Genomic DNA, 27,768 nt, shown 5'->3' with positions numbered 1-27,768 from the left:
AAATTATTTTTTAAATAGATGCGCACACACTATCATTAGTACAATTCAATTGTAGATTCAACCAAAACGATGTGATTGTTGAAAGATATCTTCACTTTACTCTAAAGCCCAGCAGTGAATGATTTTGATTCTGTATCTCTTTATTATTAGTATTTGATGCCATATGTTTCTCCAATACAGCAAATTAAGTTGCTCTTAAATAAAAAAAAGTGAAATGGCTCAATACAAAACATTATAGCAAGTTAAAGACAACTAAAATGTTGGAGATCAGACTCATTTTTAAAGGACGTTCTGATGGGTCATATGCACTGTTGTAGCTGGATAAAAGATGAGCTGTTTTATATGCGTCTCGGCGTACATTTCACCTCTAAAGTCAAATACAGTCCATTAAACATGGGCATCACTAATATACATCACATCATAAACATCTTTTTGTTAGACCTAACAGATTTAACAGACTGTCTACGTGAAAAGAACTGACACTTTCCACCAAGACTCCTAGCGCAGTCCAATGTAGTTCTGGTGAAAGCCCAGTAATGCGGTAACGATACCAACTGTAACACACTTCCGTTTAAGGATTATTAATGAATGTCGAAAGTCATTCAATCGAGGCTTCTGTAGACACGGCTAAGCACAGTGGTTCACACATCACAAGAAGTCCAAAGTACATCAGAAAGCCTTTCAAGTGTCAGCAGATCACACTGAGCAAGGCATTGATATTTGGTCCGATGATTACCGACGAATATTACAATATCGAAAACTTGCTGCCGCAAACGACTCTTTCATATAAAAACTACAGTAATGAACAACATGTGAACTTGTTCTGAATTCAGATGCGTTGATTCAAATATTTACTTCTACACGACTTGAAAGCCCTTGAAATGGAAGTGAACATGACACGTAGGACTTCATAATCATTCAATACTTACAAAGGTCGTTTTCAATGGGGTGAACAAGATTACACAGCAATTATACAGCATTTTGCTTCACATATTTGACAAGAGAGGTGGGTTTGTCATGCGGCAATACTGACAGGCTGCTCGAATGGCGGTTCCAATCAGAACATCAAGGTAAAACGTAAATGTGATTGCTGATTTCCATTCACAAAGGCAGTGCGCTCTACGTTTCTTTTGCACATCTCATCTCTATAAAAAGCAAAGCAGAACTCTATACAAAAAAACAACTCTAAAATGCTAACGTAAAATAAAAAGTCATCTTTACAAAGAACATTGCATAACAAAAATAGCACTAAAGTGAAAAATTACTTGAATGTAACAGCAGCAGGCCATGTCCCGGTCTCGCAGGATTGACGAGTCTCCGTTTGAATCATGCAAACATGTAAAAACTGGGTAACAAGACTGGGAGGAAGTTCACCACACTATATGACCTCAGAGCAGACAGCGCAGGGCTAGATATGCAAAATATCCATGAAATTGAGTTTTGCACACACGTCAGAAGGCATGACGGGATGATGACCGCCGGCCAGCGACCACAGACACCAACTGGGATGAAAACCAGAGTCTTGTTATCACACACAACGTGAATGTGTTCTTTTAAAATCTACTGCAGGTGTGGCACTGACGGACGTGTTAAGCTTGTATGTGTGTAAAACTGAACCGTGAGCGTGTCACTTCTCCTGGAGCAGGGCAGGGATGTTGATGTTCCAGCCGATAGCCTGGCGGTCGAAGCCGCAGGTGAACAGATTACAAGCTTGGTTCTCCTCATTCCAGGCAGAGCAGCACACCATGCGCCGATGGCCCTGCGTGTGAAATGCAACATGGTTGTCAGGACACATAAAAAGGAACAGAACATGCTAATGCAATATTTAAAGGGATGTGGCTGAAAACTTAATGAGCTGCCTTTCTGCCGTCTGCCTTCATGGTTCGATATTAAAATGGACCCTTGCTAGAAACTGATTTGAGACGCTCTTCATGGGCAGCAACTTTGTTAACAGCTACTCATGCATCACATATCTCAAGAGAACCACATGTTCACTGTTGATTGTGGTGATTCGGCATGTAGCTAAGCTAACAATTGAAAACGTACATTACTTAAAAATCCTTGTTGCATTATGGATATGCTGGATGCACAATACTGGATATCATTATAATATGGGGTTTAAACAGGATATTTTATTAAAGTGATTGTTTATTGGTTGAAATCGTTTATAAATGTATGTATATTTAAACTTATATTTACAATAGACACTGTTTAAACAAAAAAAAAGGTATTAATATAAATATGAATTACAATAATTAAAGGGGTCATATGACGTTGCTAAAAAAACATTATTTTGTGTATTTGGTGCAATGAGTTTATGCGGTTTAAGGTTAAAAAAAACACATTATTTTCCACATACTGTAGATTATTGTTTCTCCTCTATGCCCCGCCTTTCTGAAACGCGTCGATTTTTACAAAGCTCATCGGTCTGAAAAGCGAGGTGTGCTGTGATTGGCCAGCTATCCAGTGCGTTGTGATTGGCCGAATACCTCAAGCATGTGACGGAAATGTTACGCCCCTCACCATACTGTGATGCTGTGTCCCGGCGCGATGAGACAAAACCATTAAAACCCATTATAAACGAGGCGTTTGTTGCATCCAGTGGAGACATAATTTACGGATTATAATTACTTATATTGTCTCCTTATGCGTTGCATCGCGCCGCGTATACATAAAACCATGTCTGCATTTATGATCGGAGAAACGACAAACAACAAGTGCTACTCTACACTGCTCAAAACTCGCGTTTGAATCATCAGTGGCAAATCCTTTAAATATGAAAACGAACATACAGGCTGTGAGTCAGCATTATTTGTCAGCATCATAGACTGTGGTCAGCATGCGCGCCGAAGGGGAAACGGGAACTGAATTCACCAGAACACCGGCATTGTAGGTTACTCTCCCAGGCAACAGTCGTCGTCCTCCATAAAATGCGCTGGACACATCTGAATATTTGGGTTGAAGTGTTCTGGAACAGTGTTGTAAATACAACTTAACCACTGATTTCTAGTCGTGTCCTCTTTTGGAAGACCAAACAAAGTAGTTTTGCTTTCACAACGAAGCACACAGCGTCTTCACGACATGGCGGCGGCAACAATACTACAGCGAGAATCAAAGTTACGCCTTCTTTCTTTGAGTGAACATTTGGGCGGCGTTATGCAAATCTTCCCACATCGTGACGTAGACATGTGGGGGCGTGTTAGAACAAGGTGTTTTAGGTAGGAGTGGTTGACTCTTAACTTTTATAAAGAATATCTCTTTGGGTTTGAGACTTTAGTCTTTGCAACTTCAGGGATCTTATGTATTCACGAACAGCTAGTAACAGTCCAAAGAGAAAGGAAAACTTGAAATCGCATCATATGACCCCTTTAACTTTAAATTCTAAAATAAAATTAATCTAAAATAAAATAAAATATCTGCTAAAAATATAGCCGCAAATAGGAATACATATGCCTAAATCTGATTATACATTACCATTCAAAACTTTAAGAGTATTATTTTTTTTTTTAAGAAATTAATACTTTTATTCAGCAATGATGCATTAAATTGTTCAAAAGTGACAGTAAAGAAATAAAATTACCAAAAAAAAAATGTCTATTTCAAATAAATTATGCTCCTTTGAATTTCCTATTAATGTACAAAAAATATTTACAAAATATGAAAAATATGAAGCAGCACAACTGTTTTTAACATTGATAAAAACAAATGTTGAGCATCATATCAGCTTATTAGAATAATTTGTGAAGGATCACATCACCCTAATATTTTAACATTAACATTTTAATATTCATATTTTAAATGCATTACAGTAGAAAACAGTTATTTTAAATTATTATAATAATTGTTATTGAAAGTATTGTTATATTGTATTTTAAATCAAATAAATGCAGCCTTTGTGAGCATAAGAAACCAAAAAAAAAAAGACCCAAAACATTTCAACAGTAATATATATTTATTCTGTTCATATAAACGTTATATTACTGTTTTATTGAAATGTTTTAGCTCAGTAAATTTTCAGCTAACAATGGACTGCCATATTTGTTGTGAAAAGGATATGTTCTTGAAAAGAAAGCAAGACCGAAGATGGCATAATAAGAAGATGCTACCTACAATTTGAGACACCTGAACAGGAATCGTAAACAAAAAGCTAGATTTTTTTTAGGCCCATATAATGAAAAATAATCAAAAACAATTCAAGGAACTGCCTAGTGGTTAAAGAGTGTGAGACAACTTGACAGACATGGAGCAAAAAAGAAAGGTAATGATGAAACGTACCTGTCTGTTGCTCCGTGGGAGACGGGCCAGACGGACCCCGCTCATGTCAAACAGCCTGACCTGCCTGTTGTCATGTGGCAGAGCGATGATTCTTTGGTTCGCTGAGACACTTATCCTGCAGATTAGGACAGTCAATAAACTCAATTATAAATAAATAAGACAGCATCTATTTACACCGTACATCTACGTTGACAAAGGCTATTTTTCACTCCCATCGGTTAGACATTTTAAAAATAGCATCTACTGCACTTATTATAAACAAATGCTAGACCAATTACTAAATGTACACAGCCAAATGAAAATATTATCCAAATCTTCCATAATATTCCTGACTCGGAAGTCTGACTTTACTTAATTCTTTCAGAATATCTTGCTGTTGATGCATAAGTTTCTCAATTTGCCAGAACTTTCTAAAACAGGCACGGTGTTGTCTCTGCTTGTTCAGAAACAACAGTCTCAGGAAGCTGTCTTACACCTCACCAACCTGCTGCTCTTACCTATTAACGGCTGAGTCTGTGCGGATGGTAGCAATCGGAGATCTCATGTTCTTCAAGTCCCACACCTTGACGGTGCGATCGTCACTTCCTGACACCACATTGTCCCCCACGGTGAACACGGCTGATGTCACGGTGCTGAAAGAAACAAACGGCTTGTCAACAAGACCTCTCTCACACAAACACATCAAACATGTTCCAATCACTAATTAACACCTCAATGCCAAAAATATCACCCTGAACAAACGCACGTGGTTTTCATGAAGTGCATGTAAGATACCTATACAGACTGTTCTGTAGCAAAGGTGAAGGACACCGATTTAAAGTGCCCCTATTATGGGTAATGAAAGGTTCATATTTTGGTTTTGGGAGTCCCCAACAAAAGGCTGACATGCATGCAAGGTCAAAAAACACTTTCATTGTCTTATAATATGCATTTATATTTACCTTATTTGCTCAACGACTCCCAAACTATTCGTTTAATGATTAATTTTTCCAAACCCCTCCTTTGCGTGACACTAATCTGTCCGATTGGTCTCATTTTCATTTCATCATGAGCCTGTAATGCCTGATAAAGCAGCGTTTGTGAACGCAGTGCTCATTTGTGTACAGCGTTACCGGGGAAACCACTATTTTACCACTCCAAAAGCGGCACCTAGTGGCAAAGAATGAATTTGCATTTTCATTCAGACCAACGGGAAAAGACCAACAAGTGGGCGGGCAATATGCTAATGTTTCATCTTGAAACGGCTTGGGATTAGTTTTAAAAACGACTCGTTTCAATGATTCAGAGTCGACTCTTTCTTTTAAGAGACAATAACTTTATACACGGTGCACTTTCAGATTTAAAACTTTGCAGGATGTTTTCATTCACTTAGAGCTATGTTACACGCTGCATGAAAGGTCATTTTCAAAAATCCATAATAGGGGCAATTTAATCCTGATCATGAGTCACTGCTGAAACTGGGGTTGTGGGACGTTGTTTTACTGAGCTGAGAATCTTGCTGTGTAATAATTGTGTTCTTGAGCGAGACTCTTAACTCCAAAACGCTCCAGTAGGTATTGTCCCTGAATGAAATGTGACGTAAGAGACGTTGGACGAAATATATTAGCAAAATGGCAAATCCCCTAAAAGTAATGCCAAGTTCACTCTGCACGATTTTCAAACTTGTCGGATCGCCGTTGTTTTCACACTGCGTGACTATCTGAGGTAGCAGTCAGTGGCTGCTGTGTTCATATTGCACGATAGATCGGCGACAGGGGTTTTCACACTGCATGACTTCACAATAGGAAGAATCGCCGACAGCTCTGTCTGGTCCGCAAATTACGTTTCACAACAAAACACACGAGAAGTGATAAGAAAATAGCGCGAGAACCCGCATGCGTCAGACAGTTCACGCTTTCTGACATCGTGGGTTGCCACCGGAAAGCAAGGGTGGGGGCGGTGGTGGGGCCGATAATAGATTAAAAGCTTGATTAAAATCCTATTACAACTCAAATGATATTTTGGGGATGTTCCGTTTCTCCTGGGACCACTGACAAGCAAGGTCGAGACTCATTAGAGGAAGAGCTGCATGTGCATTTAATAGCGATCCAGTGCTGGAGTATGAGCTCTTTAAAACAGTGGTTAAAGTACTTGCATGTGGTTTAAGCTCTTGCTGATGCTGGGAAATGTGTTGAAGATGGTTTGTGATGTATGAAATTCATCATTGTGAATTATAATTAGGTGTCAATCTCCATGCCCATGCATTGTATGGAAACAAGCACATGGGACAATAAACTGATGTTTTTTTGCGTTCAACAGAAGAAAGTCATGTGGGTTTGGAAAGACATGAGTGAACTGAACTATTTTTTTAAGATTAAACAATTAGAAGTAAGAAGACATTTAGAAGACGACAACATATTACAGGTTCTGTCCCCATGAAGTAACCTTGCATCAAGTGTCTCATAAATAAGCCCTTACTGGGTTCAAACCTCCAGCCTTTTGGCCTCCAGCCTGAATCTTTAACCGCCAGTCTAAATTCTGCTGCATTAAAGATTTGGAGTTGGGTTTGACTGTATTTAACAGCTTTGCTCGGCTCGCTCCGGCACAGTTCACATCCAAAGTGAAGCGTGGAAACGCTTTCTGACATCGTGGGTTGCCACCGGAAAGCAAGGGTGGGGGCGGTGGTGGGGCCGATAATAGATTAAAAGCTTGATTAAAATCCTATTACAACTCAAATGATATTTTGGGGATGTTCCATTTCTCCTGGGACCACTGACAAGCAAGGTCGAGACTCATTAGAGGAAGAGCTGCATGTGCATTTAATAGCGCTCCAGTGCTGGAGTATGAGCTCTTTAAAACAGTGGTTAAAGTACTTGCATGTGGTTTAAGCTCTTGCTGATGCTGGGAAATGTGTTGAAGATGGTTTGTGATGTATGAAATTCATCATTGTGAATTATAATTAATCTCCATGCCCATGCATTGTATGGAAACAAGCACATGGGACAATAAACTGATGTTTTTTTGCGTTCAACAGAAGAAAGTCATGTGGGTTTGGAAAGACATGAGTGAACTGAACTATTTTTTTAAGATTAAACAATTAGAAGTAAGAAGACGACAACATATTACAGGTTCTGTCCCCATGAAGTAACCTTGCGTCAAGTGTCTTATAAATAAGCCCTTACTGTGTTCAAACCTCCAGCCTTTTCGCCTCCAGCCTGAATCTTTAACCGCCAGTCTGAGTCTGAGAAACAGGAATAGGTGGGCTTGTCATCCACAATTTGCATGATGTCTCAAAGGAGACACCAGCTGTGATATTTCTTCAGTGAGAAACCCATTCTGACACATTCCCCAAGACAGCAGGTGTGTCTCCCTCTGTCTGTCTGAAATCGAGCACACTGGCATGCTCCTAAGCATCCTGACAGACAGATAGCAGCTCTGACAGGGAATGCCCTGCAGAACAAAGAGGAATGAGGCAGCGAACACCACGGTCCCTTGTGTACAGCGACACTCCTGTCATGTTTAATTTGTACCATCATTAGATGATTAGGAGGTGACATTCAAGGCCCTTTCGAGTGCCAACATGAACAAATTCACACTTTTCAATAAATTTTCCAATTCATGTCAAGTCAGGTATCGAATCATAAGACGAAGTCCAAGTCAAGTTCTCTTTTGGTCCCAAATACAAAACCAGGTTTTCCATTGACTTGGTTGAACCAGATTAGCCAATAATCACCAGATTTGTATGGCATGAGCATTGTCGGCATGAAATTCAAAACAAGATGGAATAGACTTCATGTACACATCTAGATATATTCAGCTGTTCGACACTAGATTCAAGTTTACATCTCTGGTCACACTCCAGTGTCCATAAGCACCAGCATTCACTAGTTGGCTCTAAAAGTGCCACTTTTTAAAGTTTTCAACACTTGTGCTGCTAATCCATATGTCGTAATGCTGTGCTCATGGTGTGTCCCGATGCTCTGGGTTAGCGAAGTGAGACAGGCATATGTCAGCTGAGCTAAACTTCACTCACTATTAGAAACTGTACAGTTTAAGAGCCTCAGTCTGCATAAAACAGACATGCATCTTGTTCTTACATAATCTAAGAGTAAAACATCTGTAATGTCTGTCCACAAAAGACCATTCAGATGTGTTCCACTGGTATTGGTGGTTTAAATCTAGCTACAGTGCTGTGGAAAAAGTATGTACACCCCATGAAAACTATAGGTATTTATCCACCACAATAAAAGGATTTGAAATTCACTGAAGGGTTCGTCCACCTAAAAATTAAAATTCCGATATCATTTTCTCACCCTCTTTTGTTTTCATACTCGAAACACAAGTGAAGACATTTGAATGAAACCTGACAGATTTCAGTCCCTCCACACATTCCATTCACCCAAAACTTTGACACTTTAAAAAGTTCATAAAGACATTATAAAAGAAATCCACTTGAGTCACTTGTATTCACATATAAACATGATGTGTGAGGTTTGTTTTTGCACATCATGCAGGCAATGTTTTTTAAGATTCTGTTTACCATATTTTATGTGATCTATGTTTGTACTTTGATCAATGTTGAATAAAAGCCTAAATTAAATGTCTCCATCATATAAAGTAATCATGCATCTTTAGAAAACTAAGATTCATGCACTTTTTGAACAGTCAAAGTTTTGGGTGCAACGACTTGAGTGGACAGACAGAAATCCCTCAGGTTTTATTAAAATATTAAAATTCATTTGTGTTTATAAAATGAATTAAAGACTTATGGCTTTGGAATGACATGAGGATCAGTAAATTATGACAGAATTTTCATTTTTGGTGAAACACACTGTGAAAAAAAGTATAATAAAAGACTAAATGAAATATTATCAAAGTATGTTTTTAGTCTTTCCAGTTAAAACATTTAAGTCAATGTTTTACTTGCTGTTTCTTTGTGAATATTTGTGAAAAGTGTTCTGATTTCTGTGTGTAAAGTATTTCAATGTAAATTTCATTTTTCAGTGTATCCCTTTAATAGACAGAGAATAGTCAAAAGACAGCATACTTTAACAAATTACATTTCAAGTGATTTGTAGAGTTTAAATAGAAATGCCAAGTTCTTGTCTGGAAAATGTTAATGAACCAAAAAAGTTCTGCATTTATCATTACATCAAATTATCATTGTTATTTGTTAAATTTGATCACACTGAACCATTAATACGATCGCATTAAGTTTCCAGTTTTATCAAAATGCCTACATATGTTGAAAAAGGACCAAATGTTTCATAGGGTGTACTTACATTTTCAGGGACATCCTCCAAAGAAAATATGGTTCATGAACACATTTTTGAAAAACAACTAAATATTACATTTAAAAACACAAAAAGTTGTATTTTAGAGTTTCATTGCTAAGGATGAAATATTATCAAAGTATGTTTTTAGTCTTTCCAGTTAAAACATTTAAGTCAATGTTTTACTTGCTGTTTCTTTGTGAATATTTGTGAAATGTGTTCTGATTTCTGTGTGTAAAGTATTTCAATGTAAATTTCATTTTTCAGTGTATCCCTTTAATAGACAGAGAATAGTCAAAAGACAGCATACTTTAACAAATTACATTTCAAGTGATTTGTAGAGTTTAAATAGAAATGCCAAGTTCTTGTCTGGAAAATGTTAATGAACCAAAAAAGTTCTGCATTTATCATTACATCAAATTATCATTGTTATTTGTTAAATTTGATCACACTGAACCATTAATACGATCGCATTAAGTTTCCAGTTTTATCAAAATGCCTACATATGTTGAAAAAGGACCAAATGTTTCATAGGGTGTACTTACATTTTCAGGGACATCCTCCGAAGAAAATATGGTTCATGAACACATTTTTGAAAAACAACTAAATATTACATTTAAAAACACAAAAAGTTGTATTTTAGAGTTTCATTGCTAAGGACTTTTTTAGCTTATTATACAGCTGTGTGGAGATGGATTTTGGACCAATGAGATTCCACTATGGGCGGAGCTACACAATATGATAGAAATAAGAAGAAACCAAGCGACTTAAAGGTGGGGTAAGCGATTTTTCAAAAACGCATTAGAAAACTGATTCGGGCTGACTAGCAAAACAAACTTCATTAGCGAGCCGAGCGACAGAAAGATAGAGATGCCAGATAAAAAACAAAAGAGGAAAACGTCTGCGGAACAAAAGAAGGCTTAAGGCAAGAAGTAGGACCCGTGTAAATATCGGATCAGCTTTCCAGCGCTGGAGAGAACTCAAGGAGTGGAAGGCCTGCGATCGGACGCCAAGGTTGCTTTGTTTCTTCTCGATAGGTGAGTAACACCGTGTCTGCGCCGCAACAGCTAAAGTCTGTCTAGTACACTGGACGCGACAAAGCGACTGTTGAAAATCATTTGAAATTTGTGTCAATACGTCATGAATAGAATGCAGCAGCAGTTTTCTGTCTGGGATTTGTAGTGTCGCGCCGCATCCAGTGTAGACCATAGATATGTATCTATGGTGTAGACAGCATCACTGATTATAATGAGTTCTATAGTATTTTGTCGTGCCACGCCACTTGCGTCCGGTGTAGACACGCTGTAACATTGGTTTGCTTTGGTTCACAGAACTAATCGTTGCCTGGGTTGCATACGTATGTGTGAGGCGGAGCTATCAAAATAGGGGTGAGACCCTTTTGGGGTAGGGGCGTGTTTGTTTTGGTGATTTCAAATGTCAACATTGGCTACCACAAATCACTTACCCCACCTTTAATGTGTGTACATGTGCATATATGTGTGTGTAGTCATGTGGAGGAAAATAAGAAAAGTGAGGTGAACAGGAAATCATAGGGATAGGAGGTCTGCATGACAGGAAGTCTGGGTCGTGTGTTTGTGTGTGTGTGTGTGTGTGTGTGTGAGAGAGAGAGGGGTAGTCTAGCATGACTCCTGTATGCATGGACCCACAGACACGCTCAGTATGAATGAATAAAAAACCCAGCCTGCGTGAAGGTGCGTAAGTGAAGGCGTGTATGTGTGTGTGTGTCTGGTCTTTAGGAGGTCCTCAGCTCCTGCCAGGAGCACTGCAGAGCTCATTCATCTTGCGGTCCCAGTGCAGCAGAGCATTCACTCCCACTGACAGCACAACACCCTCTCTCTGTCTCTCATGCGTGACTCAGTCAACCCCCACACACACACACCGCACTGTACGCCACTCATTACAACCAACAGCTGCCTCTACAGCCCACACACACACATCTGCATGCAGAAATGCTTACACGCTGCTATTTCCTGTCCACCTTCTCATTCATTAAGCCAAACTTTCCATGTCAGGTGTTACACAGTCTAAAGAAAATGAGAGAGAAAATCAGAAGCGTGCGGGGAGTAACAGTGTGTGCAGAAGCTCAGAGCCTGTTTATTTTAGTCATTGTCATATTTCCAGTGTGGAGAAGGAAGTCTGGGTCGTGTGTTTGTGTGTGTGTGTGTGTGTGTGTGTGAGAGAGAGAGGGGTAGTCTAGCATGACTCCTGTATGCATGGACCCACAGACACGCTCAGTATGAATGAATAAAAAACCCAGCCTGCGTGAAGGTGCGTAAGTGAAGGCGTGTATGTGTGTGTGTGTCTGGTCTTTAGGAGGTCCTCAGCTCCTGCCAGGAGCACTGCAGAGCTCATTCATCTTGCGGTCCCAGTGCAGCAGAGCATTCACTCCCACTGACAGCACAACACCCTCTCTCTGTCTCTCATGCGTGACTCAATCAACCCCCACACACACCGCACTGTACGCCACTCATTACAACCAACAGCTGCCTCTACAGCCCACACACACACATCTGCATGCAGAAATGCTTACACGCTGCTATTTCCTGTCCACCTTCTCATTCATTAAGCCAAACTTTCCATGTCAGGTGTTACACAGTCTAAAGAAAATGCTGTTTGCCCATGCAAAACTCACCGCCACCATGCAAGGGTGTTGTGGGTGGTTATCAGGCCATTGTTAATTGGTTGCTAAAGTATGATATTCTGGGATTATAGTGGGATATTTAGGGCCCTATGAAATTGGTTTTATTTTTTCCCAGATACAATTTAATTTTTTCCTAATTAAATTTTTTTTTTCTGGATTCCATTATAATGGTTTAATTCCATTTTAATAATCAAGAAGGATGCCTGATCAATTGAATTCATAAACTTGTGAGTGTTGACAATTTTCATTTTACATGAACTATACTTTTATTAATTACACACTTTCTGTATAACAACACAAAATTATTTTTCATAGTTGTAAATAAAATACCGGTTATTGGAGGACATTATCAGTCTTTCTACCTCAATGTATTGCATAGTGTTTCTTTGTGATTATTTGTGAAATTTAATTGAAAATTGTTACCAATTTATTAAAATGCTAACATTAGTAGGGCCCTATGAAGGGTTTTATTTTTTTCACAAATTTTAGGTTGCTTGTTTTAATGTTTCTGGATTTATTTATTTATTTATTTTTTTGATGTATGTTTTATGAATTCATACAGTTTTATGGGTCTTTTAAAATGCAATTCCTTTCATTTGTTAAAAAAATAAGTGCTGCACAACAGAGGTTTACTGTTTAAATACAAGGCTCAAAATTGCGACCATCGCCTGAAATTTAATCTGTGCGACCTCAAAATATATTTGGGAGCATTTGTGCGAGTGCATATAATTGCTGTCGTGCGACCTGTTTTCATTTCTCTAAAAACGTTCAGAGTATGGTGCCGCCTTCTGAGTGTTGATACGGTGACCTGTTTGCCGTTCTATGAAACGTTAGGCTACATAACCAATTAAACTTCATCTTTACTTTCTTAACTTTAATGCAGATTTTAGATTGGTTAATATTAGCTGTCAATCACCCAGTCACTGCTTTCCGCTGTCAGGTGACAGGGAGCTAACTACCGCGGGGAATGAAAAAGGCTGAAAAAGAGAGAAAATAAAAAAAGAAACACTGACAGATTTCTTTTGTGAACCACCTAAAGTTACAAATAATGGTGCTGGTGATAGCGATCCTGTGGTGAATGTTGATCCACCAGCCGAATAGAAGGCATACAGTTTTCCGAGAGAGTGGTTGAAAGACTTCTAGTGGCTCCGCTATGAAAATGGTTCTATGCACTGCGTTCACTGCAAAGCCTGTGGGATGGAGTTTGCAGGTAACAGCATTCGCCACCGAATCTTCACATTACGCAATTGTTGTTTTACGATGTGCGATTTGACATTATCGAGTATATTGCAAAATCCAAAAACACACCTACAGAGAGTGCACGCATACATGACGTGGAGTCTATTAGGTTAGATTAGTGCGCGTGCGCATTTAGAGCGTGTTCTTTCACGGCATGATTCAGTCTATTAAAATGCATCACAAAATTCAAGATATGGGGCCGTTACATCGTTTCATATAGTTCAGGGGTAGGCAACGTCGGTCCTGGAGTGCCGATGTCCTGCAGAGTTTAGCTCCAACCCTGAAAAAAAACCTCACTTGTCTGTAGCCTTAGTAATCCTGAAGACCTTGATTAGCTTGTTCAGGTGTGTTTGATTAGGGTTAAAGCTAAACTCTGCAGGACAGCGGCACTCCGATGTTGCCTATCCCTGATATAGTTAATCAATATCACAAGAAGAGTGCCGTTTCCTTTGCATGATTACAAATGTGATATTGATTTTATACAACTGTTCAATAAAATAGAAATTAATATTAAGAGCCTTATGTTTTAGACACTATATTGCCCGTTTTGCTCTATTTCGCCAACAAAAATAATTCCAAGCACAGTCACAGCGCTGTTTTGCGTCTCTGAGCAACATGAGGGCATTTCGTTCCTGAATCAGTCGTTAAATGATTCGGTTCAATCGCAATGACTCACTTATTAACAGTGACTTGCTGCCACCTGCTGGTGGTTTTAATTTCACATTTAAAGTTTCAAATATCAGTATTCAACGTTTTATGTTTACAATATTAAAATATTATTTATGCATGTGTAACTGCAGGCTAAATGTATTAATGTCCTGCAATAATCAGTGTGTAAATGCATCTAAATGCCATTTCAGATGCAGCTTCTGTGTTTCCTCTGCATTGCAAAGATGAATTTTGTTGATTGATACATCCATTTGCTTGATAACAGCCCAAATGTCTTATTATAAGTGACTGATTAAATATAAGAATTTGACTCAAATGATAATGCACACTTTTAGAAAAAATGGCTTTACGGTAAAAATGACCATAAAAGGTAAAAATCTATTTAAACTTATTGGAAAATATTAATTTCGGTCACTGCTGTGAACTCACCACCACACAGAATATGAAGAATATAAAACATTTTAGGAGTCAGCTGTCCACTGTAGTCCTTAAGATATCAGCACAGTAACACTCAGTCAAATTATTGTTATCGATAAAATTCCAGAAAATATCGAGATATCATTTTTTGTCAATATCGCACACCCCTAGCTGCCAGCCGTTCGGTGCAACTGGCAGAGCTGAATGTAAAATTTAACACCGCATACACCATCCTAACCCTCGTCAAAGAAGAGCTTAACTTTAGGTTGTTCACAAAAGAAATCTGTCAGTGTTCTTTTCATTTTCTCTCTTCTTCAGCCCTTTCTTTTTCTCGCGGTTAGCGGAAAGCAGTGACTGAGAGATTGACAGCTAATATTAACCAATACAAAATCTGCATTAAAATTAAGAATGTAAGGATAAAATCTGTTAATATATAATTTGTAGTTGTAATGCTCATACATTTTTGGTGAATTCACCAGTGCTACCAAGTAAAAAAGTTAATTTCGAGCCCTGAAATAAAATGGTGTGATATCCTTACCTACTTTTTACACCCCTAGCTGCCAGCCGTTCGGTGCAACTGGCAGAGCTGAATGTAAAATTTAACACCGCATACACCATCCTAACCCTCGTCAAAGAAGAGCTTAACTTTAGGTTGTTCACAAAAGAAATCTGTCAGTGTTCTTTTCATTTTCTCTCTTCTTCAGCCCTTTCTTTTTCTCGCGGTTAGCGGAAAGCAGTGACTGAGAGATTGACAGCTAATATTAACCAATACAAAATCTGCATTAAAATTAAGAATGTAAGGATAAAATCTGTTAATATATAATTTGTAGTTGTGATGCTCATACATTTTTGGTGAATTCACCAGTGCTACCAAGTAAAAAAGTTAATTTCGAGCCCTGAAATAAAATGGTGTGATATCCTTACCTACTTTTTTTAATAAACTGCAATATTAATAATGTTATTATTACTTTGAGAAGTACATTACAATATAATAGATTTATGTAATAATTTATTTAAATTAAATGAAACAAAGACAAAAATGTGCTGTCCATTCATAGAGACACGCAGAACATGCAGACTTCATATTTAAAGACCAGTCTAAACAGCATCCAAATTTTGCAAAAATCCGTGACATTTCGCACTATACAGTACATTCCTTTTTTTATTCCTTTTATTTTCCATTTTATGATTCCGCAATTCCGTCTGCATTTTCAGCTTTGTGAAAATCATAAGCCCCTAGATTATTCTAAAAAAAAAAAAAAAAAAAAAAGTTGCAAACCTGATCACTTTGAAAAATAACTGCACCCTTTTCCTCAATAAACCGCAAGATTTGAGGCATAATTCATGTCTGAAGTACTAAATGTTGGAATGATAAAGATGCCACTAAAGCCCAATATTTTCCAAAAGCGACTGTTAGAGAAATTTCTACACTTTGACACTCCAATGAGAAAAAAAGCTGTGAAAATCTGATACACAGGAGTCTGTGTTGAGTGTTGCTCGGGGCTCAGTGACGAGTGATTTCAGCGGCTCAACACAATTAGCTTCGTCTCATCAACTCTGCACCTCATAACCTGACAGCACAGAAATCAGTCAGATACTCCACCCACATACACAAGTTCTTCATACTTTTTGATAACATTTTTGATTAGAAGGTGCTCCTAAAATTTGGAATGTGCTCCTAAATTTTTTAAATTAGGAGCACAAGTGCTCCTAAAAAGAAAAGCAAGCGTTGAGCCATGCATATACAAGTCTACGGAAAGCTGTGTTTGCTTTATGATTTTTTAGTGTTTAATTGTCAGGTAACACCAATTTCATTTACACTGTACCGCTCACATATATAACCAAAACTTCCGTTGAAAAAGATGAAAAATAAAAAATGTGTGTAAACGGTAAAAAACACCGTATTTAACGCCATAAATTTAATTCTGACCCTTTTGGCTTGCCATATACAACACAAAGTATCTCACGCGGGAAACACTTAACGTAACGCGTAAAATGCGCGTAACTAACGTAAATCAAACAAGCTAGTATGCATAGGCCACGAAGTGTTGGCGAAATAACACATTAGTGGACCAGAGGGAATAATATGGAATTTTTTCCAGAAAACTTCTTGCACAAAATAAATTCAAGCACTTTCAAGGACCTGTATCTATGTACGTTTATTTTCAAAAACTTTCCAGGGCCTTGACATTTTTTTTTCAGATTCATATACTTTCAAGAATTTCAAGGAGCCGTGGGAACCCTGTTTAACACTGTGCCAGCTGGCGAGTAACGAGCTGAAATACTATAAAAGCTTTTTAAAACAGTTTTATAAAGTTTACTTTCAGATAAAACCTCTAAAATGGATTAGAAATTTGTTTGTGGAGTAATACAATTTCCTAATTTCCTAATTATCCTACATCATTGCTTAAATATGAGCGCTTTGAGTAATTAATGAACTGAATGAGCTGTGTGCGGCTGCAGATGATCCACAGCGATTTTCGTCAGAAATGTGGCAGAGCCGAATGAAGAATCAGCGAGCCTCCTGTCAGTCTGAATGAGAGTGAAGGACAGTAATTGACTTTGCACGGAGGCGCTGACAGTGGGAAGTGGCTAATCTCATTACGCTGATTGTCTGTTTGAGAGCATTACGCTGGGATCTGACCGAATTATACATGTTGGGCTTGAACATAATGAGCGGCGTGTAATCCCTGGTAATCAAAGTGTGCAGCGCCTCCTCGTTCCTGCTTTAACCAGCACGCAACTGATTTCACACGCCACCAAAACACAGCTCACACTGCAGCTGGTGACACGTATTACAGCGAGAGGAACTGCTCTGGGAAAACCCAAGACAGAAGGCTGGAAATAAACGATAAAGCGAGACAGCAAAGGTTTCACTTTAACTTGACTTGAAGAAATGTATGTGAATGAAATTAAAGTGAGGTGAGAAATAAGTGTAAACGGTGCCGTTTCTGTTTTTGCTGACAGTGCACTGCCATCTTGTGGTCAGAGTGAATGAAAAAAACAAAAAAGACACTTAAAGCAAGAGTTCAGTTATTCCTCAACTAAATCAATGTCTAAAATGTATACTTTTCAATATTTGGCTTAATTTGTTTTGTGTGTTCCTAAGAAGAAAGAGGCCACATGTTCAAATTAGCTACAATCACTCAGAGAACAGGGATTAGATTTCCGTCAGTTCATAAAGACAGTCACTTGCTTCATTCCTGAATGATTCAGCCATTTGAATGAATCAATCGAATGAATGATTCAGTGATAAAATCAGTGAATTAATTTATTAATACTAATTTCATATGATTGGTAACTTATTTGTCTTATTCTAGATATTGATCTAAATAGAAATTTTAAAAAGATTATAAACATACATTTTTTGAATTTGACAGATGAAAATGGTGCCATTACAAAGGTAAAAAGAAAATACTCCTGTAAGTCACTTTAAGGAGTGAAATGTCACCTCATATTAGGAAGGCTAATTTTTGATCAGAATTTTTGATTATTGATCAGAAGGTGCTCCTAAATTTTTAAATTAGGAGGACAAGCGCTCCTAAATACAAGAAGAAAAAAACTGCTCTTAAACTAGGTGTGTGATGGGTATGGCTGAGGAATGGGGTTTGGTCGAAGAAAAATTCAGTCAAAAATGTTTTTTTGCTTTAATCCCTGCAATATAATAAGTAGAATAAGACAAATAAGTTACCAATCATATGAAATTAGTATTAATAAATTAATTTGTACTACAGAGGTGGCACAGAAGAACACAAAAGTGGCATGTAGGTACATTTTCAGATGTTTAATGAGGCTCAGAGGTGGCATGAGCGCAATTAAATTCATAAATTCATGTGGACATTAATGTTTTAAAGATAACATTTTGAATACAGAAATATGATTCAAATAACTGAAATTATACGCTAAAAATGAAACTAAATCCGCCAGCAGGTGGCGGCAAGTCACTGATTTTATCATTGAATCATTCATTCAATTGATTCGTTCGAATGGCTGAATCATTCAGGAATGAAGCAAGTGACTGTCTTTATGAACTGACGGAAATCCGTCGTAGCGACGGAACTTTAATCCCTGAGAGTACCTTAGCAACCCCATAGCAACACCCACAAAATCCTAGTATCATGACAACAACATTTGTTACTTTTTCTTATAATTAATTTTGCATTATTTGATTAAGAATATTTTTTTTTGTCTCTACTAGATAATTCATATTTAATATAGATTTGTTCAAATATAGCTTTCAAAAACACAGGCTACAGCCTCACACTAATACACTGGCAGGCACAAAACTGTTGAGAACCTTACAGGTTTTGTCCCTTATATTCTCACTTCAGTGACGCAACATCAAAAATGTCTTGCCACACCGAGTTCTGGAGTTATGATAATAAAGTCTGTTGGCTTCCAAGCAAAATGTCAGTAAGTTGTTAGCACTGTTAGTCACTGATCTTGACTTTAGAAGAGCTTTTGCATCACTTTAATTTCATTTTTACTCTCATTTGGCGCTTGGCAAGTGTATCATATTTTATGCAGACAGTGAAATGTCTGGCATGTAAGAATCGAGATCATGTGACTTACTCGGTGTGGCCCTGGAAGACATTCACTGAGTGGATGGAGGGATCTCTGAAGTCCCACAGACGGAAGGTGGTGTCCCTGGATGAGGTCACCACCAGACGCTGGGTGGGATGAGTACAGCAGTGGGTCAACTCTTGATCGTGACCTGCACACACACACACACACACGTGTAAAACAGAGCTATGTGACCCTAAAACCCTGGCAAAGGAAACCAAGAAAGCCACAAAAGCAACCCGTCAGTGGAGAAGAGCGGTGGCTGGTTTACCTGTGAGGGCGTGCACCAGCTCTGAGGTTTCTACATCATAGAGGTTGGCGGCTCTATCCCAGGATGCAGTGACCACCTGCTTTCCTCCCACCAGCCAATCAGCTGCTATCACCACACCCTGGTGGCTCTTCAAGGTCGTTGTGGCGATACGGATAGTGGGGCATTCATTGGGCCCATCTGCCTCCCCATCGGCCTCATCTTTATCAGAGAAGTCCACGTCATCGTCCAGCGAGGCCTGATTCACAGAAAAAAAAAATTCATGAAATGAAGGTATGTAAAGCTAATTCAGACTTTGAAATGATATATTAATAAATAATATAATAACTAATATATCAAATTATGCATTTACAGCCATTTACTGAACATTGTAATGCTACACTATGTAACTTTTGGCCTCTTGTGGTTAAAAGACAAAACCGCATGTGTCTTGCAAAAGAGAACATATTTTTGGTTGTGCTTCGGCTCTGCTCCACTGTGCTAATGAATGTGGTTCGCATGACCGGTGTTGTACACATGGATACAGGACATCTTACCAGAGCAGACGGACAACTAAATAATGTTTTTGTTTTTGCAACCAGTGATTTCCCAGGGGTTTGCCAATTTGAACGATCCATGGTCACTTTCTTCATTTGTTGTGAAGTTAAATGTTCTGCTTTGCGCACTCACAAAACACGTTTGTTACTAAAATGAACATTAATTGAAATAAATTTCAATATATAAAATACTTACATTTATTTTATTTCAGCTAGTTGCCAATGCAACATTTCTCATTTCAATGTAGTCTAACTTGTACTAAAATAACTAAAACTGAAGAAAGGTTATACTACTATAAAACTATACTACCATAACAATATAGACAAAACACCAAAAAAAAATAAAAAACATAATATACAGGGGTTAAAGCAAAAAAAAATCCTGAGCCTGAACCTTTTTCCAGGGGCTGTGGGGGTGGACACATACACAGGGTTATTTGGCAAAAAAAATAAAAATAAATAAAGAACCTTGTTTGTAGAGATCGACCGATATATCGATTTACCGATATGTTTCCCGATATTTAAGCATTTTACCATAACCGGATATCGGTTTTGTAATATCGGATTTGCCGATAAATGCTGCCATCTTGTGGGTCTTTTGAGAATTGCGCGCAGGATCACCATTGCTGCGCGTCTGAGGGGAGACGAGACAACAACAACTGCATGGTGCAGGTACTTGATTTGTGTAGTTAGTAAACTTTATTTAACATAACAGCCATTTATGCACAAATTAGATGCATTACATAAATGCCTGATATGTAGTTTATGCAGCTTGGCTCTAAGAAAGAGAGACCAACTCACGGAGTCATGTAAAATAATCCATCAAGTCATGTCCCAATAAAGACATAACTTTGCATGAGTTAAATATTACAGCCATGAATGAGCGCATGTTGGAAATAAAAGCACTGAATTTAATTCTCTCTCTCTGTTGTATATTTGCTCATCATTAGTCTCGTGAAGCCGCTTTCATATTGCTGTTCACTCACCGGGTTGAAATAAGTTTTCATGATATATTAAAAAACAACAAACTTTTTTTTTTTTGTCTTTCAATAGCATGCACTTATAAATTGTCCACAAAAATTGCATGTTGACTTTTTGCATTAGCAAGACACCTGGATGAGAGACGATGCATCGGAGAAGCATCATTACATAAAAAGGACACAGAAATATGAAAGTGTGAGTGTGTGTGTGTGTGTGTGTGTGTGTTTTAACACTCACGCTGATGTCTGCTGGGGGCTGAGGAAGCGGCAGCTGTACCATGTAACGCCAGATGTGTGCCGTCTGGTCTCCGGACGCTGTCAGCAAAAACAAACACAGATGGAGCAATATATAAAAAAAGGACAGTCATCTATCAAATCACATTTAAAAGCATCTGACAGGTGGGGGGAGAGATACAAATAGAGACATGAAAAAAAGATTTATTATTCAGTCTTATGGAAAAATAAATATTAAAAGGCAATATAGCCTTCAGTCACGGGATAAATGAAACCTCATTAACAGATTCACAGTAAGAGATGTGACTCCTGCATCAGCAACTGCTCACATACATGCAGACTTTAATGTGTAATAACAGTCCATCATGAATCAGCAACAAGCTAATTAATGAAAATTACTCTATTCGCTTTCATAATAAATGTCCCTGATGAAACGGTGTATGCTTAATTGATGCATAATATTCTCAAAATTAGTGATTCCCCGAAACCAAAAGTAAAGTTTTCATTTAGCCGAAAACCGAAGCTAAATATTAATAGTATTCAATAATCAATCGGAAAGTAGGCACAATACAAGTGATGTTTAGTGAAGTTTTGTTCCCTTATCAGCTGAAAACAGCAAAGACTAAAAGATCACGGTTCATCAAAATGAAGATCCATTAAAAACGGGAAATCTACACTGTTATCGTTTCACATGGAAGTGTGTAAAACCCATTGAACGTGTTGTTGTATACCTGTAAGCGCCATCTGCTCTGTGGGGTGGAACTTAATGGAGTTGACTGCAAGAAAGCAAAATAAAGCATGTCAAATATGAAGATTCCAATCTCAATATGTAAGTTTACAAAACTAACACCAGAGTTACAGGCAGAAATCTTCACACCTGATCCAGCGTGACCAGCATATTTTAGCAAGCACTTTCCAGTCTCAATACTCCACAGCATGGAGCAGTGATCTAAAGAATGAAGAATGATAGAATGATTCCTGAAAATTCAGCTTTGCAATCACAGGAATAAAAGGCACTTTAAAATATATTCATAAACAAAATTGTTGTAATAAAATATTTTACAACATTACTGTTTTTACAAATAAATGCAGCCTTGCTAAGCATAACAGACATAATAGAGCATAAAGACAGAACAGCAGTGTATTAGTGTATGATTTGCAACTTGAGCAAAGGGCATGTCAAAATTTAGAGCATGTCTAAATACAATTTAAGGTTTGTGATTTGTATCGGCAATAAAACATTAAATAAACATAAAACAAGAAGTCAGAATGGGTAACTTTTCATTGAAAAAAAGAAAAAGTAATAAAAAACAAAAACGACCTTGGAAAAATGTCCATGTCAAAAAAACGGTCATAAAATATATATTAATTTTTTAAGCTTTCACTGACATACATTTTAAAACCAACATCTTAACTACCAAAAATATATTCATTTTCAAGATTTTAACCCTTTAAATGTCAGTCTGTTTACATAATGGCACTGTTTTGGTTTTGTTTTTCCTCCATATACAATTTTTTGTTATTATTGTTATTATTATTATTACAGTTTTGGATATGCCAATAATAAACAACAAAAACTACCACTCTCACAAACTTCTCAGTAAACACATACAAATCATAATTCTGATCTGATAACAGTACACCCACACAATTATATAATTTCATAATTTTCAAAATTTTCAAAATTCAATATGCCTTTTTTAGTATTTGCTCCATAGGCCAAACCTGAGAAAATTATGTTGTCAGGTAAAAAAATAAATATATATATTAAAAATATTACAAAGTCTGAAGCTTTGCCAAAATAATTTTGAAAGTCAAAGAATGCATAATCTTATGCTTACATGGCACTGGGATTATGCATCATTTTTTTTAATGGGTTTAAATAAGGACATTTTTGTTATTCAGGTCATAGTGTAGATTTTTTTTAACCTAGTGTAAAATAGATTTAAGAAAATGAAATAAGTGTGATATTAAGATTCTAATAAAAATAAACTTTTTGGCTATTTATCAGAATCAGAATCAGCTTTATTCACCAGGTGTGTGCAAACACACTAGAAATTTGTTTTTTTTTTAAGGTGCTCCTGGTACATACACGCATACATACACATCTGACACGAGAACAGAAAAAAACATTTAAATTGCAAGACTTGAGAAAAAGGCAATAATTAATGCTGTTTGGATTAATCAGGACAGGGCAAAAAAAACTCTTAATTGAAACAAAAATAATGGGTAAGGTAAGTGTGGCTGTGGCAGATTTACCGGCTGAAGCTGTGCCTAGAACCAGCGGCTGAACCCGAGTCACGGCCAGGTCCCATATCCCATCCCGGTGTCCCACGTACTCCTTGACCAGCTGACACACTGCACGAGACGTGGTGGCTTTGAAACTGGACACAATCTGAGGAACGGACAGGAGAGTGAGCATTGGGTCAGAGGTTCACACACGCACAGATCTAACTACAGAGCGACAGTAAGCAGCGCAGAAGCATGGGGAATCAATACTCAAACCATACATGACTGTAACACCTCTACACTTATGACACACGTCATGTGGTTACACTGCTGGATTGCATGGACACACTGCATTCAGTCATACAGTCTCGCAAACAAGATCAAGGTCTATGAAAGGAGAGCGTAGTCAATACTTCTGAAATGAGAACGTTTCAATTAAAACGCCCTAACAAGCAAAAATAAGCACAGAATTCAAATACCATTAAAATATATAGAAGCTGACAAAACATGACTCAATTCATGACTGATTCACACACAAAAAATAGTTTGCAAATTGTACAAAAACAAAAATGCATGTAAATAAATCTGAAAAAGGAAAGAAGCTGAGCTGAGAGAGCAAGGTGGCCAATGGCTGTTGTGGTGTATATAGTAGATATATAATTCACATTCAAAAAAAGTGCACATTATTTATTTAAAATCCAATGAAAGATCTCTAATAACAGAAAATGTGTATTACAGAATGGATCTGTGTAACACACAACCGCTCCTGGTGAACTCCGTTGCAAGTTAGAACTAATTTAGAACTGATTAAAAGTTTTAAAAACTGTAATATGTTTGTGAAAGAAGTCTCTCCTGCTCACAAAGGCTGCATTTATATGATCAAAACCACAGTACAAACAGTAATAATTTTCAATTTTACAAGTATTATGATTTAAAATAACTGTTTTCTATTTTAATATATATTAATATGCATACGCAATTCAGTGATGCGTTATTTTTCAGAAACCATTCAAAATATGCTCAAGAAACATTTATAATTATTAACAGTGTTGAAAATAGTTGTGCTGCTTAGTATTTTGTCTGATGCATTTTTTTCAGGATTCTCTGATGAATAGAAATATCAAAAGAACAGCATTTATTTGAAATAAAGTAACACTTTCATTTAACAAGGATGCATTCAATTGATAAGAACCTAGCAGGTGACAGTAAAGACATTCATAATATTTCAAAAGTACTGTACTAAAAATGTATATAATAAGAGTAGTTTATATCACTAGATCACTCATTTAAACTTTGCAGATTATTTGGCATTTAGATCTTTTAACAGGTTCAGTTTGTGACTTAAAATAAACAGAAATGCCCTCTCTGAAAAACATCAGATCGTTTGTTTTTACAATTCACGGTTGCACAACTGTAAATTGTCAAATATCTGATCTGGTAAGCGATACAAATACTGTACAGTAATCTTTACTTGCTACCTACAGTGATGACAGCAACAAAAGTTGACATTTAATACAAAAAAAAAATGCTGTAATATTTAGGGATGCACAATATATCAGTGACCATTTTATGTCTTTATAATGGGAAGCATGACACATTCTAAAACTTCAATAGAACCTAAATCTAAAATTCAAAACTTAAAATTAACTGAAAACTCTGAATCCCATTTTAAACAGTAATATGATCCAAGTTATACAGTATAGAGTAATAAAGTATAGCATAACAAAATCGTGAAAATTGGTATCGGCCATCATTTCTATATCTGTGCATCCCTAGTAGTATCTATAAAAGCAATGCTCAGAATGAAGAAGCATTGAGGTACATTGTCCAAACTTTAACATGTTTTGGCATCACAGGAAGCAAACGACTTCTATAAAGCAATGGACTGAGGAAGGTGTGCAAGCATGTCAATACGCAGCCTAACCACTATGAAGCACTGCTGAGCCTGAAATTCCACTGGAGGTAAGAGCAAACACAGCAAGCACAATGAGCCCTCATCTCAGCACTGTGAAAATGCTCTGTAATATTCAAAAACAATATTATACAGTAACTGACCGAGCTCGTCATATACTGTAGAGGTCAATAAAACAAGTCCAAAGACAATTGCTTGAACCCGCATGTATGATATCCTTCAAAGTTCCATGGCACCAAATCCACAGGTTTTCACTCACAACTACATACGTAGCCTAATACATACAATCGCAATATTATGATTTAAAAAAAAAGTCACGTTAACGATTACACCAGGGCTATTCAATCAGCTTCATTTAAGGGTCGGATTATCGAACTGTGGGGGTGGGGGTGGGGGGCTAAAAAATAGAAATAAATTGAAATGCGTATTGAGCAGTCAAATGAACTAATATTACCAAGAGTAACATCTATAAAAGGTTAAAATTAGTGCGGTCAATTGATTGAAAAAAATTATTAAATCCCTCATTTTTCTGTAATTGTAATCAATTGCATATTAATATTGTCACAATTTCACAATGAACCTCCAAATTAATGTAGAAACAACATAAAGATGGTATTAGGGATGTTCATTTCGGTTATTTCTCTTAACTGACAACCGCCGCTCGTTAACCGATTAACCGTTAAACTAGGGCTGGACAATGATTCAATATCAATATGTATCGCGATATAATTTTTTTCAATAACGGTGATATGATTTTTAAACATTTCCGATATAGCCAAAAAAAAAATGCTGTAATATTTAGGGATGCACAATATATCAGTGACCATTTTATGTCTTTATAATGGGAAGCATGACACATTCTAAAACTTCAATAGAACCTAAATCTAAAATTCAAAACTTAAAATTAACTGAAAACTCTGAATCCCATTTTAAACAGTAATATGATCCAAGTTATACAGTATAGAGTAATAAAGTATAGCATAACAAAATCGTGAAAATTGGTATCGGCCATCATTTCTATATCTGTGCATCCCTAGTAGTATCTATAAAAGCAATGCTCAGAATGAAGAAGTATTGAGGTACATTGTCCAAACTTTAACATGTTTTGGCATCACAGGAAGCAAACGACTTCTATAAAGCAATGGACTGAGGAAGGTGTGCAAGCATGTCAATACGCAGCCTAACCACTATGAAGCACTGCTGAGCCTGAAATTCCACTGGAGGTAAGAGCAAACACAGCAAGCACAATGAGCCCTCATCTCAGCACTGTGAAAATGCTCTGTAATATTCAAAAACAATATTATACAGTAACTGACCGAGCTCGTCATATACTGTAGAGGTCAATAAAACAAGTCCAAAGACAATTGCTTGAACCCGCATGTATGATATCCTTCAAAGTTCCATGGCACCAAATCCACAGGTTTTCACTCACAACTACATATGTAGCCTAATACATACAATCGCAATATTATGATTTAAAAAAAAAGTCACGTTAACGATTACACCAGGGCTATTCAATCAGCTTCATTTAAGGGTCGGATTATCGAACTGTGGGGGTGGGGGGCTAAAAAAATAGAAATAAATTGAAATGCGTATTGAGCAGTCAAATGAACTAATATTACCAAGAGTAACATCTATAAAAGGTTAAAATTAGTGCGGTCAATTGATTGAAAAAAATTATTAAATCCCACATTTTTCTGTAATTGTAATCAATTGCATATTAATATTGTCACAATTTCACAATGAACCTCCAAATTAATGTAGAAACAACATAAAGATGGTATTAGGGATGTTCATTTCGGTTATTTCTCTTAACTGACAACCGCCGCTCGTTAACCGATTAACCGTTAAACTAGGGCTGGACAATGATTCAATATCAATATGTATCGCGATATAAATTTTTTCAATAACGGTGATATGATTTTTAAACATTTCCGATATAGCCTACATTACCAGTGTTTCCCATACACTGATTTATTTGTGGCGTTTGACTTCGTTGAATAAACATGAGCACTGCACGTTTCAAAATCAAAACGCGTCGCGGGTGTTTTATATGAATGTATCTCTGAAGGGAACCGACTGTCTTCAGAATAGTTTAGATGGCATTTTGATCTGATAAAGTAGCGTTCATGAGCGGAGCTGCTTTGTTTACAGCCGTTACTGGAGAACCCGTTAGTTCTGCCGCTCTCACAGCGCCTCCTGCTGGCAGACAAGCAGTTCGCATTTTCAAGAATAAACCCATTTCCAGCAACATGCTTTTGTTGTTGCTCAACTTTTTTTGTTTTCTGAAGCAACTCGGAGCATGTTTCATACTCGTTATCCTGGTTAATGCACGTTTCAATCTATAAGAATAATCAGCCTACACTACCAGTCAAAGATTTTTGAACTGCAAGATTTTTAATGTTTCTTAAAGAATTCTCTTCTGCTCACCAAGCCTGCATTTATTTGATCCAAAATGCACCAAAAGCAGTAAAATTTTTTAATATTTTTACTATTTAAAATAACTGCTTTCTATTGGAATATATTTTAAAA

At 37.1% G+C, this 27,768-nt stretch overlaps 2 protein-coding genes across 2 annotated transcripts in view; both read right to left on the bottom strand.

Moving 5' to 3' along the window:
- Window positions 1-23,517, bottom strand: LOC107600167 (WD repeat-containing protein 37). Its single transcript, XM_016291993.1, has 9 exons — window positions 23,355-23,517; window positions 21,973-22,044; window positions 21,827-21,871; window positions 21,100-21,176; window positions 19,349-19,583; window positions 19,087-19,228; window positions 4,773-4,907; window positions 4,276-4,390; window positions 1-1,759 (listed from the first exon to the last, which is right to left on the bottom strand). Exons 1-9 carry the CDS (start codon window positions 23,515-23,517, stop codon window positions 1,628-1,630), a joined length of 1,116 nt encoding a protein of 371 aa, XP_016147479.1. The 3' UTR covers window positions 1-1,627.
- Window positions 23,518-23,682: 165 nt separating this feature from the next.
- The window catches only part of LOC107600166 (WD repeat-containing protein 37-like), a 29,161-nt gene continuing 25,075 nt past the window's right edge, over window positions 23,683-27,768 (bottom strand). Inside the window, exon 5 of the mRNA XM_016291992.1 lies at window positions 23,683-23,711. Within this exon, the coding sequence (XP_016147478.1) occupies window positions 23,683-23,711 (29 nt within the window). The remainder of the gene's footprint in view (window positions 23,712-27,768) is intronic.

This window comes from Sinocyclocheilus grahami, unplaced genomic scaffold (assembly GCF_001515645.1).
Source record: "Sinocyclocheilus grahami isolate Dianchi unplaced genomic scaffold, SAMN03320097.WGS_v1.1 scaffold279.1, whole genome shotgun sequence".
Classification (NCBI taxonomy): Eukaryota; Metazoa; Chordata; class Actinopteri; order Cypriniformes; family Cyprinidae; genus Sinocyclocheilus; species Sinocyclocheilus grahami.
Note: the sequence above shows the minus strand (reverse complement) of the source record. Positions and strands in the feature narration are given on the sequence as shown.

Bases quoted from the DNA above. Each gene is read 5' to 3' on its own strand.
- LOC107600167 (XM_016291993.1), bottom strand. From the start codon at position 23,517: ATGCTCACTCTCCTGTCCGTTCCTCAGATTGTGTCCAGTTTCAAAGCC. The intron at 4,908-19,086 runs GTAAGTCACATG...TGTTTCTTTCAG, and splicing joins GTCTTCCAGGGCCACACCGA to CACCGTGACATCAGCCGTGT. The intron at 1,760-4,275 runs GTACGTTTCATC...TTTCACACGCAG, and splicing joins TCCCACGGAGCAACAGACAG to GGCCATCGGCGCATGGTGTG.